The sequence below is a fragment of the Scyliorhinus torazame genome, chromosome 1, assembly GCF_047496885.1.
Source record: "Scyliorhinus torazame isolate Kashiwa2021f chromosome 1, sScyTor2.1, whole genome shotgun sequence".
NCBI classification, from domain to species: Eukaryota; Metazoa; Chordata; class Chondrichthyes; order Carcharhiniformes; family Scyliorhinidae; genus Scyliorhinus; species Scyliorhinus torazame.
In genome coordinates, this window is record NC_092707.1 from 334,864,205 (window position 1) to 334,879,581 (window position 15,377).

General features: G+C 41.8%; 1 protein-coding gene across 3 annotated transcripts in view; it reads left to right on the forward strand.

Moving 5' to 3' along the window:
• Positions 1–630: 630 nt before the first annotated feature.
• The window catches only part of kctd3 (potassium channel tetramerization domain containing 3), a 109,302-nt gene continuing 94,555 nt past the window's right edge, over positions 631–15,377 (forward strand). The window contains exons 1-2 of one of the 3 annotated variants that reach the window (XM_072509126.1): positions 631–943; positions 13,633–13,686. In XM_072509126.1, the coding sequence (XP_072365227.1) occupies positions 870–943; positions 13,633–13,686 (128 nt within the window). In that variant the 5' untranslated portion in view covers positions 631–869. Of the gene's footprint in view, positions 944–13,613; positions 13,687–15,377 lie in introns of all 3 variants that reach the window. The other 2 variants (XM_072509135.1, XM_072509145.1) reach the window with 2 other exon arrangements.

Consider the following 15,377-nt stretch of genomic DNA (forward strand, 5'->3'; position numbering starts at 1 on the left):
CCCTGAAGGGCAAGAGTTCTACTTGTCAAAAGAAGAACCAAGGGCAACTGAAGAGATAAAAGACGATGTAAAACCTACAAAAACACTGCTGATTGAAGAAAGCAGATTGACATCTTTCCCGTCAATTGTAACCTGTCCTGTCATGCAGCCTCCTCCTGTTTATTGGCAGTTCTGGGGCGATTCGAGATCATGAGGCTCCTGATTTGAACCCACATAACCATTAATAGTCAGCAAAAGAGAAAATGTCGGAAAATCTCAGCAGATCTGGCAGGGAGAGAAAAGAGCTCACGTTTCGAGTCCAGATGACGTTTTGTCAAAATATTCAGGGACGAGTTTTATGAAGCGGAGATTCTTCCAGGCACATGGATCCGACCACATGGTGGACAGAAATGTTACAGATGGGAAGGGAAAGGGGTGACCGTAAGCATCATGATGGTGAAGTTTCGAAAGGAAGACGAAAATCAACCCAAGAGTGAAGGAAAGAGGAACGTGGACCCAGAATCAACCCAAGAGTGAAGGAAAGAGGAACGTGGACCCAGATGGAGCGGGAGACAGACACAGACGAAGGTGTAGATGCGCGCTGGGGCGGCTGAGGGCGCTGCTGAGCTGTGAGGCGGCGGAGGCGGAGGGCAGAGGAGCCGAGGCCTGGGGCGGGGCGCAGGGAGGCTGCCGTCAGCTGCAGAGAGCACCTGGGCCCAGGGAGGGCAGGCCCGGGGCCGAAGAGGGGAATGATGCTGTCCGTCGGGGCTGCGATGCGGAGCAAGAATGGGGTGAAGGTGGTGGCCACGACGCGGTGAGCCGAGGCTGCACTCGGTGTGACGGCCGGGCTGAGCGAGGGGGAGGTGGGGGCAAAGCGAGCTTGGCGGAAAATGGCGGGGAGCTGCAGCAACTTGACGGCGGCGGCGGCGGCCGAGATCATCCAGCTCAACGTGGGCGGCACCAGGTAAACAAGGAGCCGCCGGGCAGCGGGCCGGCCTGGGCACACTCTGCCGCCCTGTTCTCCCACTGAACTCTGTAACCAGCATCCTCCGACTGCCCTTTACCGGGCGGCACTCGGTAGTTTATCATCTTCTCCCTCTCTCCTTTACAGCCTCATTTAAACCTTGATGGTGCCTCGACGTGTGACACTAGGCTCTCCCAAGGGTGCTGCTCCAAACTGCTGCCTCTGCCCCGAGCTCACAGGGTTGCTCTAATATGTCACCCGTTCACCATTGAAGGACCATGTTAGCATCAGCGGTCAGTGAAGAAAAAACAAGCCGGAATTATAGATTGATTTATGAATCCTCACACAACTAATGACCACAATATTGTGGAGCGTAGCGCCACAGGAGCAGAACAACACCGCTCCAATCTTCAGAAATAAGTTGAACACAATAACTATATACAGTTGGGGAGAGAAATGGACAAATGTCTGTGACAAAAGGAATAGTTTTGAAGGGACAGGACAAATAAAAGTTCCTAAAAAATGTATTACTTATTGGGATGAGGGTATTGCTGACAAGGCCAACATTTATTGCCCACTCCAAATTGCCCTAACGTTTGTGGTGAGATGTCTTCAGTTAAATTTAAACTGCTAAAGTGGTGCGGTGAAGGTAGTAGGAAGGTGGTTCCAGGTTTTTGACCCAATAACAATGAATGAATGGCAATATTTTCCAAGTCAGGATAGCGTTTAGCCTGGAGGCGGTGGTGTTCAAATTCCCAAGCAATTTCATTTTTGTTGTGTGTTTATGTGTGCAGTACCTTGTTATTTTATTTTGTACAGCTATGCAGATGGTATGTTAAAGTGGACAATATGCATTATCTGCATGACGGCTGCCTTGTCTTTCCAGGCGGTAAGAGATCTTGGGTTTGGGAGATGTGTGGAAGGTTCTATGGTGACAATATTGTTGAATTTGAAAGGGAATTGTTCAGATTTCCTTGTTGAAGATGGTCATTGCGAGGCATTTGCGACAGCCTGAAAGAATTGAAGGAAGGAAGCCAAGAATTTGGGTCCCAACTGATTGCATTCAAGAAATTGAAGTAAGTAGTTAGTGAATGAACAAGTTCTGGTGGATATCTTCAGGGAACCCTCATACCTGAAGATTGAACTAAAAGGAATACTTTTATTATAGGCAGAAAGCTGATGTGCATCTTGAAGGAACAAATAATGAACCAGTTAGAGAACAACAGAATAGAAATGAGCCAGTTTGATTGGAACAAAGATTATAACTGACAAATCTGAGTCTTTGAGGAGATAACAAACTTTATAGAGGGAATTCTATGACTATGTATTTAAATTTTAACAAAACTGATACAGAACCATATAGGGGATTGGCCCACAAGGAGATAATTCATCCATAGTGTACTCCTAAAATAGGGCTCAAATTATCTGAAATAAAGGAAAAGAAGAAGGGTTGGAAAGGAAGTTCTATCTGTATCAAAAGAAGTAACTAGTGAGGTGCCATGGGGAAGCGTGGACAGAAGCAAAAATCTTTCGCTGATATAAATGGGGAAGTGCAGCAACTCAACTGAACATCAAATCAGCTTGAGGTTATCTTGTTTCAGTGCCACTGTTGTTTATTTGATGGCTCTTGGTATTCATTTGATACAAGTCATCTTCATATTAGATAATTATGTATGATACTGCTGCACTGTACAGTGTTTCAAATTAGATTTTATTTAAAGGGACATAATTCTTGCGAGATGCATCACCATGTTGCATAGAGAGAGAGTGCAGTGTCCTGAATCGTGACATAGTGCTATCAACAGTAAATTATTAAAACCTGTTTTCCAGGAGCTTGGTTGCGTCAGTTAGACACTGCTTTCATCCTGGAATACCATTTCACATTCAGGCCAGATTCACGTCTAGTTAGACAGCAGGCTTTAAAAATTCCATGTTAAATTAATTTGGGAACTCTAGCAAATCCAACTAGTCACGGGCCTCATGGGCTACCACTGTATAATTGGGCACTCGTTGGCTGTCTTCCTCAGAAGTTACAGGGTGGTTTGTGTGGGAAATGGTAAAAAGGATGTCACCTTGTTGCAGAAGGGTGCTTTTCTGAGGTTGGGGCTAAGGCATATTGTAGCAGATCAAAGAAATATGTACACATCACCTAGCTATGAAGTATCTTTGTGGTGATATTGGGTGACTCAACTTGCATCACCTTGCGCAGAAAAACAAGGTAATCATTTTAAAGAAACATTTAAGCAAACTTTAGATACATTGCAGCAACTATATTCTCAATTAGCCAACATGGTTGTCTTCAGAACACGAATTGAACCTATTAGAAAGTACCGTACTGTTGTACTAGTTAGCACCTACTGTAAAGCTCGGCATATATGCGGAGTTACTTGATGTCATCTCCAGTAACTGAAAACATTGCCTTAGTGTTCAGTAGAACATTTTGATATAAAGATCTTTACACTTTTAAATGTGGCTGAACATATTTTGAAACTGTAGGTTGCCAATAATGAGACGAGCTGCTTAAATGTATCTATTTCCCTTGACTTGAAAGATACATCATAACCACGAAAGAAGATCTAAATAAAGGTTGCCAAATAGACACATTGCAATTTTGGGACAGCATGTTCTGAACACACTGCTGCTGTGACCAGTTGGCAAAGCTTGCACTGCCATGGGCACTGCTATAAACTTTGATGTTTTCTAATTTTTCTGTTTAAAGTGATGATTTTCTTTGGAAAAAAAAACAATGAACCAATGTTGTATCACTGCTCCAATTCTGTTAGCATGTGAGGACTTTTTATTTTCTTCCATGGGATGTGGGTGTCGTTGACAAGGTCAGCATTTGTTACCCATCCTATTTCGGCCTTTATGTGTGAGAACCTTGCTTGGCCGTTTCAGAAGGCAGTCTCCTCCAACTTCAGCCCATTTTTATTTCTATCAGCGCCCTTCTAGTCATTATCACCACCGTTTACATTTCCTTTGTTTTGCTCACAACATATTTGTCGATCATCACCTGTCGCTGGCCCTCTATCCAGCCCCACAGCTCTATGCACCCGCCGCCCTCCAAACAGTATAAATCTCATCCTATTTCCAGTCGCTCTAGCTTTGATAAAGAGCCATCCAAACTTGAAATGTTTGTTCTGTGTTCGCTCCACAGATGTTGTCCGACCTGCTGAGGTTGTCCAGACATTTCTGTTTTTCTTTCAGCTTCCAGCATCCACAGTAATTTGCCTTTTCTAAGAGTTAACTGTTGTGGTCAGATAAAGTAAAGATGACAGATTTCCTTCCCTAAAGGACATTGAACCAGATAGGTTTTTACAACAGTGGATGACGGTCGCCATTACTGAGACTAGCTTTTCAATTCCAGGTTTATTAATTGAATTTAAATTCTACCAGTTGTCATAGTGGGATTTGAACCTGTGTCCCTAGGCCTCTGGATGACTAGTCCAGTGACATTACCATTAAGCTACTGTCTCTCCCATACTTTGATGGTTTGTCTCCTAGTTGGGTGGAAACCGGTTTTTAAAAATTGGTTTTCCCAACCAGTCAAAGATTGTAGTTTAGTCATCTGGATCCCACCTCTAAAATGAAGTAGACACAGGAGGAAAATGTATACGCAGCTTACTTTTTACTTTTGTTTGGTTTTTCTGCAATGAAGTAGACGTAGGAGGAAAAAACATAACGTAGCCTACTTTAAAGAGGTATGGTGGAAGAAATAAGTTAATTTGTTTTTCAGCTTGGGGAGATGATGTTAGTGCTGATGGAGCTGAGATTTTATGAGAAGGCTTTTGGGAGAAGTGTCGAAGTCTGATTGGGCAATCCTTGTTTTTTTTTTACCACAAATAAAGGAAATTTTCTTTCCCAGTAGGATTAAAAAGAATAATAATATTTTAAAAACAGAGCAGTGTTGTCTGAAGACAAGGAAGAAGCTGAAACAACCCAGTTGAAGCAGCTATTTGAAGATATTCAGTCGGGTTTTAACAGGAGCCAAAACCTGTTCTGTGAAGCAAGTATGGCCATGCTGATTTTAAGATGGATTGAGAGCTGTATGTTTCTTGTTTAGTGGGGAATTGAGTAGTAGTGTTAAGGGGTAATCATAAGCTCTTATTTTTGGGTGCAAAGTTAAAGAGTAATATTGTATTCATAATAAAGCTTTGTTTTAAAATACCAAAGCCCCATTTTTCATGCAGTCACTCCTGGAGCATTCTTTCCGCACAGTCTTACAAAATAAACTAAAATATTGGGGTTTTGGTCCAGTATCCTAGTGACTGGGATCATTAGGCAGCACGTTTTCTAGAACTGTGATTTACATATTTAAAAAATCTTAACTGTGCAAAACATTTTATTGACTGCTATACTAGGCAATCTTTGTGTTGTAGTGAATAAAATATACTTGGCTGACAAAGCACGTAATTCCTTGCAGTTGTTAATGGACACACAGTGATAAGATTAGAACTGAACTGAAGGCATGAACTGATCAGACCCATTTTATAAAAGCAAATTATTGTGGATGCTAGAATCTGAAACAGAAACCGTTGGACAATCACAGAGAGAGAGAGAATGGAGCTAATTTTGAGTCTGGATTACTTTTTCCAGGCCTGTTTTGTGATCTATGACTGACATATCCGTTGTTATGGGCCAGGGTTTTAGAAAACTCCACAGTATATCATGGAGTTCACCTGACCTACAACTGTTTACTGCATTTGGCTAGGATGGGATGAGCACAAGAGCCTACCTTTCAGGTGTTCAACAGAGTTCTTGGGCGCTTTTAATTTAAAAAAACCCAAGCTTTATTCTAAGAATTTAGTTAACATTTGTATAAACACACACAGTAAGAATTGTAAGCAACTACAAACATAAAGACCCCACACAGCTACAGTAATCTATGTATAATTCTTAGTGAATTTCCCCTTAACTGTTCCAAATCAATAACAAAATCCAAGTAAAACCAGAAACCCCTTTTCAAAGATGTGGCCCAGCACACCGCATTCTCACTGTCTTTAAGACTTGTTATTGATACTCTGTTCCCTTTTTCAAACAACAGATTTGAATTCCTTCCAGAAAGCAATTATCTCTTTTATGTTACCAAGTATCTGGAACAGCTTTTGAAATGAAGATAGAGAGACACCTCTTTCATCTTGTGCAGTTCAAATCAACCCAAAACTCAAAGCGAAAGTAAAAACACACAGAGCCACAGCCCAGCTCCGCCCACACAATGACATTACTGAAGCCATGTGATAAGTCAAAAATATTTCTTAAAGGGACACTCCCATGGCACTACATTTTTTTTTTGTTGGGATTCAGATAATTACTGAATTTTATCTATTTTTCAAATAACAGTGCAGCATTTTAGTAATTTCCCTAAATTTATCTTGGCATCTAAGTTCCCTTTATGAACGCATTGAGTATCTTGTAATGTTTTTTGCTTCAACCAATAAAATAAAATAATAAGCATTTGGTGTTGATATTGATCGACAGTTCAGACGTGGCTATCTGACCTGTGAAGTCCCGCCAGCTCCATTTTTGTTTATATTTCTTATTTTCTTAGATTAAGGTTACAGAGCATATTTTGAGATTGTTTATCTATTTTAATATTTCATATTCAGACCATAAGACATAAGAGCAGAATTAGCCGCTCGGCCCATTGAGTCTGCTCCGCCATTCAATCATGGCTGATATTTTTCTTATCCCCATTCTCCTTCCTTCTCTCCATAACCCTTGATCCCCTTATTAATCAAGAACCTATCTATCTCTGTCTTAAAGATATTTGAAAAGTAAGATCTGTTCGCACTAGCCAATAATCTTCCCTCATCCCAAAATATTGAGACATTTAAGTTGTTTGCGTGGCTGGCCCAGCTGTGCAATTAGCTAGCTCAACATTCGCAAACGATATGGTGTACAAACAAGTGCAATGATCTTAAAGAAAGAAGCATTTTAAGAAAGACTGTTAATTTATCCATGTTCCTATCCCTCTCCCATAGTGCCAGAAGTAGCTTTTGGAATGGAATGGACCACTGATCTTTCTTGATGAGTAGCTCATCCCTCTGGCTACTGTACCTCACTGTGCAGGCAGTATTACGCTGGCACATGTTTAGTTTGGAGTGCCAGAGATTTGCATTTACTTAACCATTTCCCACACCTACAGTGCTGTTTCCTCAGGGACAAAATAATAAATCAATGAAAAGTGGTTTTCTGATTCTGAACTTGTTACGGATATCTGGTCAACTCTCAACAGTGGTTAAGAGACTGGGCCAGATGCCGTAACTTTTTTGAAGTTTTAAGATGGTGCGGAATGATTGATTTTGTTTCAGGAATGATAATATAAAAAATAGGGCTTTTTATAAACAAACTTTGTTAAAAGAAAATAATATTTAAACTTTTAAATTTCAACTCTTGCAATACTTGCAATTATGAAGCAATTTTTCTTCTGTTAGGGACATTCGTTCTGAACCCTTTTTCCAAAGCCTGCCTCGGTGGCAACTTTCATGGATTTCTCAGTCGATTTCCAAAGCCTTCTGCCTGTAACTGTTCAAATCAGCATTCCTCCGCTCTCGCTTGCGTGTTCTCTCTCAGCTATGCCAGCCCCTCAAACAAAGGTTTTCTGCTGAGGTTTACAGACTTCAACCCATCAACATTATCTTGCTGTCTGATGACCCACTCCCGTTTATACCAAAGAAAAGAGCCATGCTATTGATTTGCAACTAGCCTCCCGTTGATGGACAAAGGGTCCATCAGACTCTCTAATTGGCCAATGGCTGGCCAGACATGAGGGTCGCGAAAGACAATAGATCTTGGGTGAATCCTGTGCCTTCCCACTAACAGGTTTAGGTTTGACTGGGACAGTGTAACTCATGCCAGGTTTGGGCATATCCCTCCTACTCTGTGCGAGCAGTTTTTTTTCCCTCCATTTGTTTAGTCCTAAATTACCTGCTACATTGGGGTCTCATTTCTGCACCCAATTTCCTAAAATCTCACTCGCGTGAAAGACTGTAGCAAGAACCAAAACTAAAATTCTATCAAATTATCCAGCGAATTGACAGTCAAAGCAAAAGACTAGCTTACAAGCATGAAATGTGTCATAATATTGATTGCATTAAATCAATGAACCCCCTCTCTATGTAACCTTTGCTCTATTAAACAATCTGTCTGGATACTTTTCCTAATTCATTCCCATGTATAGCCATGTGAATAACACTTTAAAATGTATAATATATATCTATTCTTCCTTTCTATATGTGGTTTCCTTGCATTCAGTTTATTTTATTCCCAGCTTGATGCCATGGGTTTTTTTGAGCTGGGAGATAGCATTTTGCATTTAGACATCTCCTCGGGTCACTGTCAGTGGCAGCCAAAATGTGTCCATTGGGAGATGTTCTCCTCCCTCACCACTTGCCAAAATATATCCGTTTAAACTGAGATTCAATTTCTAGCCCCTTGTGGTTAAGAGTCTTGGATATCGACCAAGTCATTCCAGAATGTTGTTGAGATCCTGTTTACTGAATATAAAATTTTAGAATACAGTTCTGTCCTATCGTTTGGTAGCTGCTGGAAGCAGTGCTTGATTGCTATTTCTGAGTTGCACTGTTGGCTGTTTGTCATTTCTCATTTGGTGGAACAAAGCTCTCTGGCCCTATACCTGCCAAAAGGATATTAAAAGATTAAAACTAAATAAAGCTACTGTGAAGCCAAAAAATAGACTACTTCCTCAAGGTGTACTTGCCTGAGTTGATTGGATGATTCTACACCGCAGGTTGTTCTACATAATTTTCAACAATGTTAACTTGTGCATCGGTGTGAGCACAACATGCCAGCATATTATAACAGTCATTACGGACTAGGACTGTTGATATTCAACTTCTGAGAATGTTGTTATGTCATTTCCTTGCTGCACCAATCAGTTACAAATTATACTTTTGCATTGTGGTGGACCATTTTGTGCTTTGTTTTGGCCATCAGTGGCATCTTTGACAATTACGGTAATTTTATTATAATAGGTACCTATAAAACTACTTTAACAATGCATCTGCTCCTTTTCTCCATCCATCCCTCCTCCCCATGCACAATGTACAATGATAATAGGTGCACATAATCTCAAATGTAGAAAAATATAGTGAGTAGAATGAGTGTAGCCACTGTGGCCTATAAATTTGAGCAGTCTGTGGCATCCTGGATCTTTAGCCATTCTATTTATTTTATTATGGGGAAAAATTAAAATTAAGAAACATGTGGATTGATTTTCAATCCGGGGATGGAAATCTGAGGCCTGGATAATTTCCAGGCCCTGACTGTGCCCACATCTGCAATTTCTTTTTAAAAATAGCATGTGTACTAATCCCCCAAACCAGGCAATAGCTTCTGCAGTGGCTAAATGGAGCTCTGAGTCCTTCACTGAATTTGGTCAGACTTCAATGATGTGAATCATTGATTGGAGTGCACCACAACTGAAGTCTGCGTTCTCACTTGTGCCAATTTGCTGCACAGAGGCCTTGGTCAGTGCAAAATCTGTTGAGGATGCCCAGTGTTGGCATTGAATGTTGAAGCCAATTGAGCAGGCTGTGGGGTTGTGATGAGGATGTGGTTTTTAATGGTGGGTTGCTGGTTCCATTCCTGCTGCCACAAGGCTTCTGCTGTTATTCCTTGGCATAACGGACGGCGAGCAGCAGGTAAATTGGTAAGGTCCTTTTGTAGTGGCTGGCTTGGGTTGATGTAAACCTTCTGCAGGAGTTTTCTTGTTGCAGTCTCTCACCTTATGTGAGGGGGCTGAATGTTGCTCAGGGGTGTTGAGTTGATCAGATGGTATTTGGGATGATAAACATTGTTGCGTTGAGCTGTGTATCTACAACACTGTGATGTAATCCTCAAATGTAGGTGGTCGGAGGGCCAGCAGCCTTGCTGTGCATAAGTGGTCAGTGGCCAACTGTTCTCTACCTCATGGGTGATTGCAAATCCTGGCCAGATCATAAGCAAACCCAGATTTGTATTATTCGCTTGATAGGAACTTAAAACAAAACGGTAAGCCTAAGTCTTTACCCAAGAGAATGAGTAGGTAGTTATAGAACTCGAGAGATTGTGATGTTCTCGAGCAAATTATCATAAGAGAGTGACATTGGAGGGCTTAAAAGTGAACAAATCTCCAGGTCCCAGGTTGCTATGGTAGGCGAGGGAGGAGATTTGTCAGGGTTCTGACCCAAATTTTTAATTCCTCTCTTTGGCCACGTGAGATGTACCAAGAGGACTGGAGAACAGCTGGTGGTCCCACTATTTAATAAAGGTTGCAGAGTCAAACCAGGGAATTACAGACCAGTGAGATTCACGTCCGTGGTTGGGGAAACTACTGGAGGGGATTCTGAAGGAGAGAATCTATCTCCACTTGGAGAGGCAAGGTTTGATCACGGATAGTTAGCATGGCTTTGTCAGAGGGAGGTCATGCCCAACAAATGTGGTTGAATTTTTTGAGTATGTAACCAAGTGTATAGATGAGGGTAGTGCATTTGATGTAGTTACATGGATTTCAGAAAAGCCTTTGACAATGTCCCACATGGGAAACTTATTAAGAAGGCAAATACACATGGGATTTGATTTGATCAGGTGGATTCATAATTGGCTTAGCTGTAGGAGACAGGGTGAAGATAGATGGCTGCTTTAGTGCCTGGAAGTCCGTGACCAGTAGCATACCACAGGGGTCCATGCTGGGTCCCTATTGTTAGTCATTTATATAAATGACATAGATGACTATGTAGCGGGGTAGGATCAGCAAGTTTGCGGATGACACAAAGATCGGCTGGGTGGTTAACAGTCAGGTTGAGCGTCTTGGCTTACAGGAAGATATAGACGGGATGGTTAAATGGGAGGATAAGTGGCAGATGGAATTTAACCCTGAAAAGTGTGAGGTGATGCACTTTGGAAGGAGTAATTTAATAAGGAAGTATACTATGAAAGGTCTGACACTGGGAAGTTCCGAAGAACAAAGGGACCTTGCCGTATATGTCCATAGATCTCTGAAGGTAGAAGGGCAGGTCAATAAGGTGGTAAAAAGGCATATGGGACACTCGCTTTTATCAATTGGGGCATGGATTACAAAAGCAGGGTGGTCATGATGGAGCTATATATAACTGGTAAGGCCACAGTTGGAGTACTGTGTGCAATTCTGGTCGCCTCATTATAAGAAGGATGTGATTGCACTGGAGGGGATGCAGAGAAGAATGTTGCTTGGGATGGAACATTTTAAGTTATAAAGAGAGTTTGGATAGGCTTAGGTTGTTTTCTCTGGAGCAGAGAAGACTGAGGGGTGACCTGATTGAGATGTACAAGATTATAAGGCCGTGGATAGGGAGCACCTGTTCCCCTTAGTCGAAGGATCAAGTTATGAGGGGACAAAAAGTGAGGGGTGGGTGGTTTATGGGGGATATGAGGGAAAACATTATTACCTAGAGAGTGGTGACGGACTGGAATGCACTGCCTGGGAGGGTGGTAGAGGCGGAATGCCTCACGTCCTTTGAAAAGGCATGCAAGAACATTCAAGGCTATGGGCCAAGTGCTGGCAAGTGGGATTAGGTGGGCAGGTCAGGATCTTTCATGCGTCGGTGAAGACTCGATGGGCCAAAGATTTATAGAACATAGAACAATACAGCGCAGTACAGGCCCTTCGGCCCACGATGTTGCACCGAAACAAAAGCCATCTAACCTACACTATGCCATTATCATCCATATGTTTATCCAATAAACTTATAAATGCCCTCAATGTTGGCAAGTTCACTACTGTAGCAGGTAGGGCATTCCACGGCCTCACTACTCTTTGCATAAAGAACCTACCTCTGACCTCTGTCCTATATCTATTACCCCTCAGTTTAAAGCTATGTCCCCTCGTGCCAGCCATATCCATCCGCGGGAGAAGGCTCTCACTATCCACCCTATCCAACCCCCTGATCATTTTGTATGCCTCTATTAAGTCTCCTCTTAACCTTCTTCTCTCCAATGAAAACAACCTCAAGTCCATCAGCCTTTCCTCATAAGATTTTCCCTCCATACCAGGCAACATCCTGGTAAATCTCCTCTGCACCCGGTCCAAAGCCTCCACGTCCTTCCTATAATGCGGTGACCAGAACTGTACGCAATACTCCAAATGCGGCCGTACCAGAGTTCTGTACAGCTGCAACATGACCTCCCGACTCCGGAACTCAATCCCTCTACCAATAAAGGCCAACACTCCATAGGCCTTCTTCACAACCCTGTCAACCTGGGTGGCAACTTTCAGGGATCTATGTACATGGACACCTAGATCCCTCTGCTCATCCACACTTTCAAGAACTTTACCATTAGCCAAATATTCCGCATTCCTGTTATTCCTTCCAAAGTGAATCACCTCACACTTCTCTACATTAAACTCCATTTGCCACCTCTCAGCCCAGCTCTGCAGCTTATCTATATCCCTCTGTAACCTGCTACATCCTTCCACACTATCGACAACACCACCGACTTTAGTATCGTCTGCAAATTTACTCACCCACCCTTCTGCGCCTTCCTCTAGGTCATTGATAAAAATGACAAACAGCAACGGCCCCAGAACAGATCCTTGTGGTACTCCACTTGTGACTGTACTCCATTCTGAACATTTCCCATCAACCACCACCCTCTGTCTTCTTTCAGCTAGCCAATTTCTGATCCACATCTCTAAATCACCCTCAATCCCCAGCCTCCGTAATTTTCTGCAATAGCCTACCGTGGGGAACCTTATCAAACGCTTTGCTGAAATCCATATACACCACATCAACTGCTCTACCCTCATCTACCTGTTCAGTCACCTTCTCAAAGAACTCGATAAGGTTTGTGAGGCATGACCTACCCTTCACAAAGCCATGCTGACTATCTCTGATCATATTATTCCTATCTAGATGATTATAAATCTTGTCTCTTATAATCCCCTCCAAGACTTTACCCACTACAGACGTGAGGCTCACCGGTCTATAGTTGCCGGGGTTGTCTCTGCTCCCCTTTTTGAACAAAGGGACCACATTTGCTGTCCTCCAGTCCTCTGGCACTATTCCTGTAGCCAATGATGACATAAAAATCAAAGCCAAAGGTCCAGCAATCTCTTCCCTGGCCTCCCAGAGAATCCTAGGATAAATCCCATCAGGTCCTGGGGACTTATCTATTTTAAGCCTGTCCAGAATTGCCAACACCTCTTCCCTACGTACCTCAATGCCATCTATTCTATTAGCCTGGGGCTCAGCATTCTCCTCCACAACATTATCTTTTTCCTGAGTGAATACTGACGAAAAATATTCATTTAGTATCTCACCTATCTCTTCAGACTCCACACACAATTTCCCATCCCTGTCCTTGACTGGTCCTACTCTTTCTCTAGTCATTCGCTTATTCCTGACATACCTATAGAAAGCTTTTGGGTTTTCCTTGATCCTTCCTGCCAAATACTTCTCATGTCCCCTCCTTGCTCGTCTTAGCTCTCTCTTTAGATCCTTCCTCGCTACCTTGTAACTATCCATCGCCCCAACTGAAACTTCACACCTCATCTTCACATAGGCCTCCTGCACCTCCTCCTCCTTATTTCTTCTGCACTGTAGTATTCTGTGATTAAGCAGTTCATTATGAGGAATCTGGTAAGCCCATTTTGAATTCTTCCAATTTATTGCTATATTATAAAATAATGCAGCTTTTTTTTGTGTTTGTAGATTCAGCACCTCAAGACAAACACTAATGTGGATTCCAGACTCCTTTTTCTCTAGGTAAGATTCAGGTTCAAAATGTAATTCCCACTAAGTTAGATCTGTGAAGAGTATTTTGCAAAAGAATTCTCTGCGTAAATGGAAAAGCAACTATCAGACCTGGTAACATTATTATGTTCTTTGGATATCATTCCAGTTTAAAAATATTTTAAAAGAGAGAAAACATATTTGGGACACAATCATACTGTTCCCAAAACTATGCATGGACCCCATAGATTTATCAGGTGATAAGTTGGCTAGGCTCAATTAGGTTGAATTGGATCAACAGTTGCTCAAGTCTAGAAATGTGTATTGGCATTTTAATTAGCTACTGTCCATTTAAAAATTACCAGATGTAAAATGAGTTGAAAATGTTTACATATGGAGAGCCTTGACTGCTCACATTACATGTATTCATTTGGATTGGGCCTTTAGTCTATTACATTCTCTGATTAGCTCTGTAGTCATTGCTGTAAACCAGGGAACTGCCTGAAATGACCAAAATGTGTGTTGTTTGGGGAGGGGTGCTGGGGGGAGGGGGGGGGGGTTGCTATTGTTTCCCCGTGCTTATTTATAAAATATGTACAATTTGGAATGGTATCCAAAGAACCTATTGATGTTTGTATGAAAGGATTTTGATGCTGATTAAAGTTGCCTTTTCTGTTCCCCTTAGCTCAATTTTATTTAATACAACATAAATGCAGATATTTCATAACAAAGTGAAGAACACAGAAATTCTTAACCATATATTTGTGCTGTTCCTCCCTTGTCGTCTGTTCAAAAAATGAATACTATTGAAATATATTTCAGGACAGTGTCTCATCTTTCAGGCAAACAAAATAGCCGAATGCTGGAAATTTGAAGTAAAAACAGTGAATGTTGGAAAGACTCAGTAGGTCTGGCAATATCTGTGGTAGTATTTAATTCCAATGATTATTTCAACTAGAGTTACCCTGGCCTTGAAGATTTTCAAGGAGTTCAGCTTTTGCACGAAGATGCATTTTATTTTTTACCTTCCATTTTTGAAGGCACTTCAGTATAGTTCCATGGGTCACAGCAACCTCATGATGTCTCATCTAAGTGTTCATTTGTTATTCAATACCTGAGATACTGAGTATGAAGGGGCATGGATCAGAGCAAAATACTGCAGATGCTGGAAATCTGAAAAATAAACAGAAAATGCTGGAAATATTCATGCCAGTGGCTTTTTCATCAGAGGCCTGGTGCTCTCTCCAGATTATTTTATGCCAAAAAGATCCTCGCCTGAAATACAAATAAAATACGGTTTCCACATCGCGATCAGTAACCTTTTTTCCCCAAAGCATGGGACAGAACTGGTTGTCGTTCCTTCATTGTTAACCTGAACAAGGTTGGTTAGCTGAAATTTTCCAGGTCTGAACAAACCTGCATGACACTTGAATTTTTAGACAGATTTTTGAAAAAGTAACATTTAGACAGATTTTTAAAAAGTAAAAATAAGACACAGGTTATTTTTAACAGACAATGTTTGTGGTACTGAAGGCAGGCTGAGGGGGTGCACGTGGACCGGGAACAGAGGCTGCCTCATGAAAACCTGGCTGGAATCTATACTGGCTACAAAAGCACTCAAGTCAAAGCATAAACCTGTTATTGTGATATGGACTTTGATTACCCACTCCCAAGTCTATGAATATGTAACAAACTTCCAGACACAGGTGATCAACTTTGCAGCA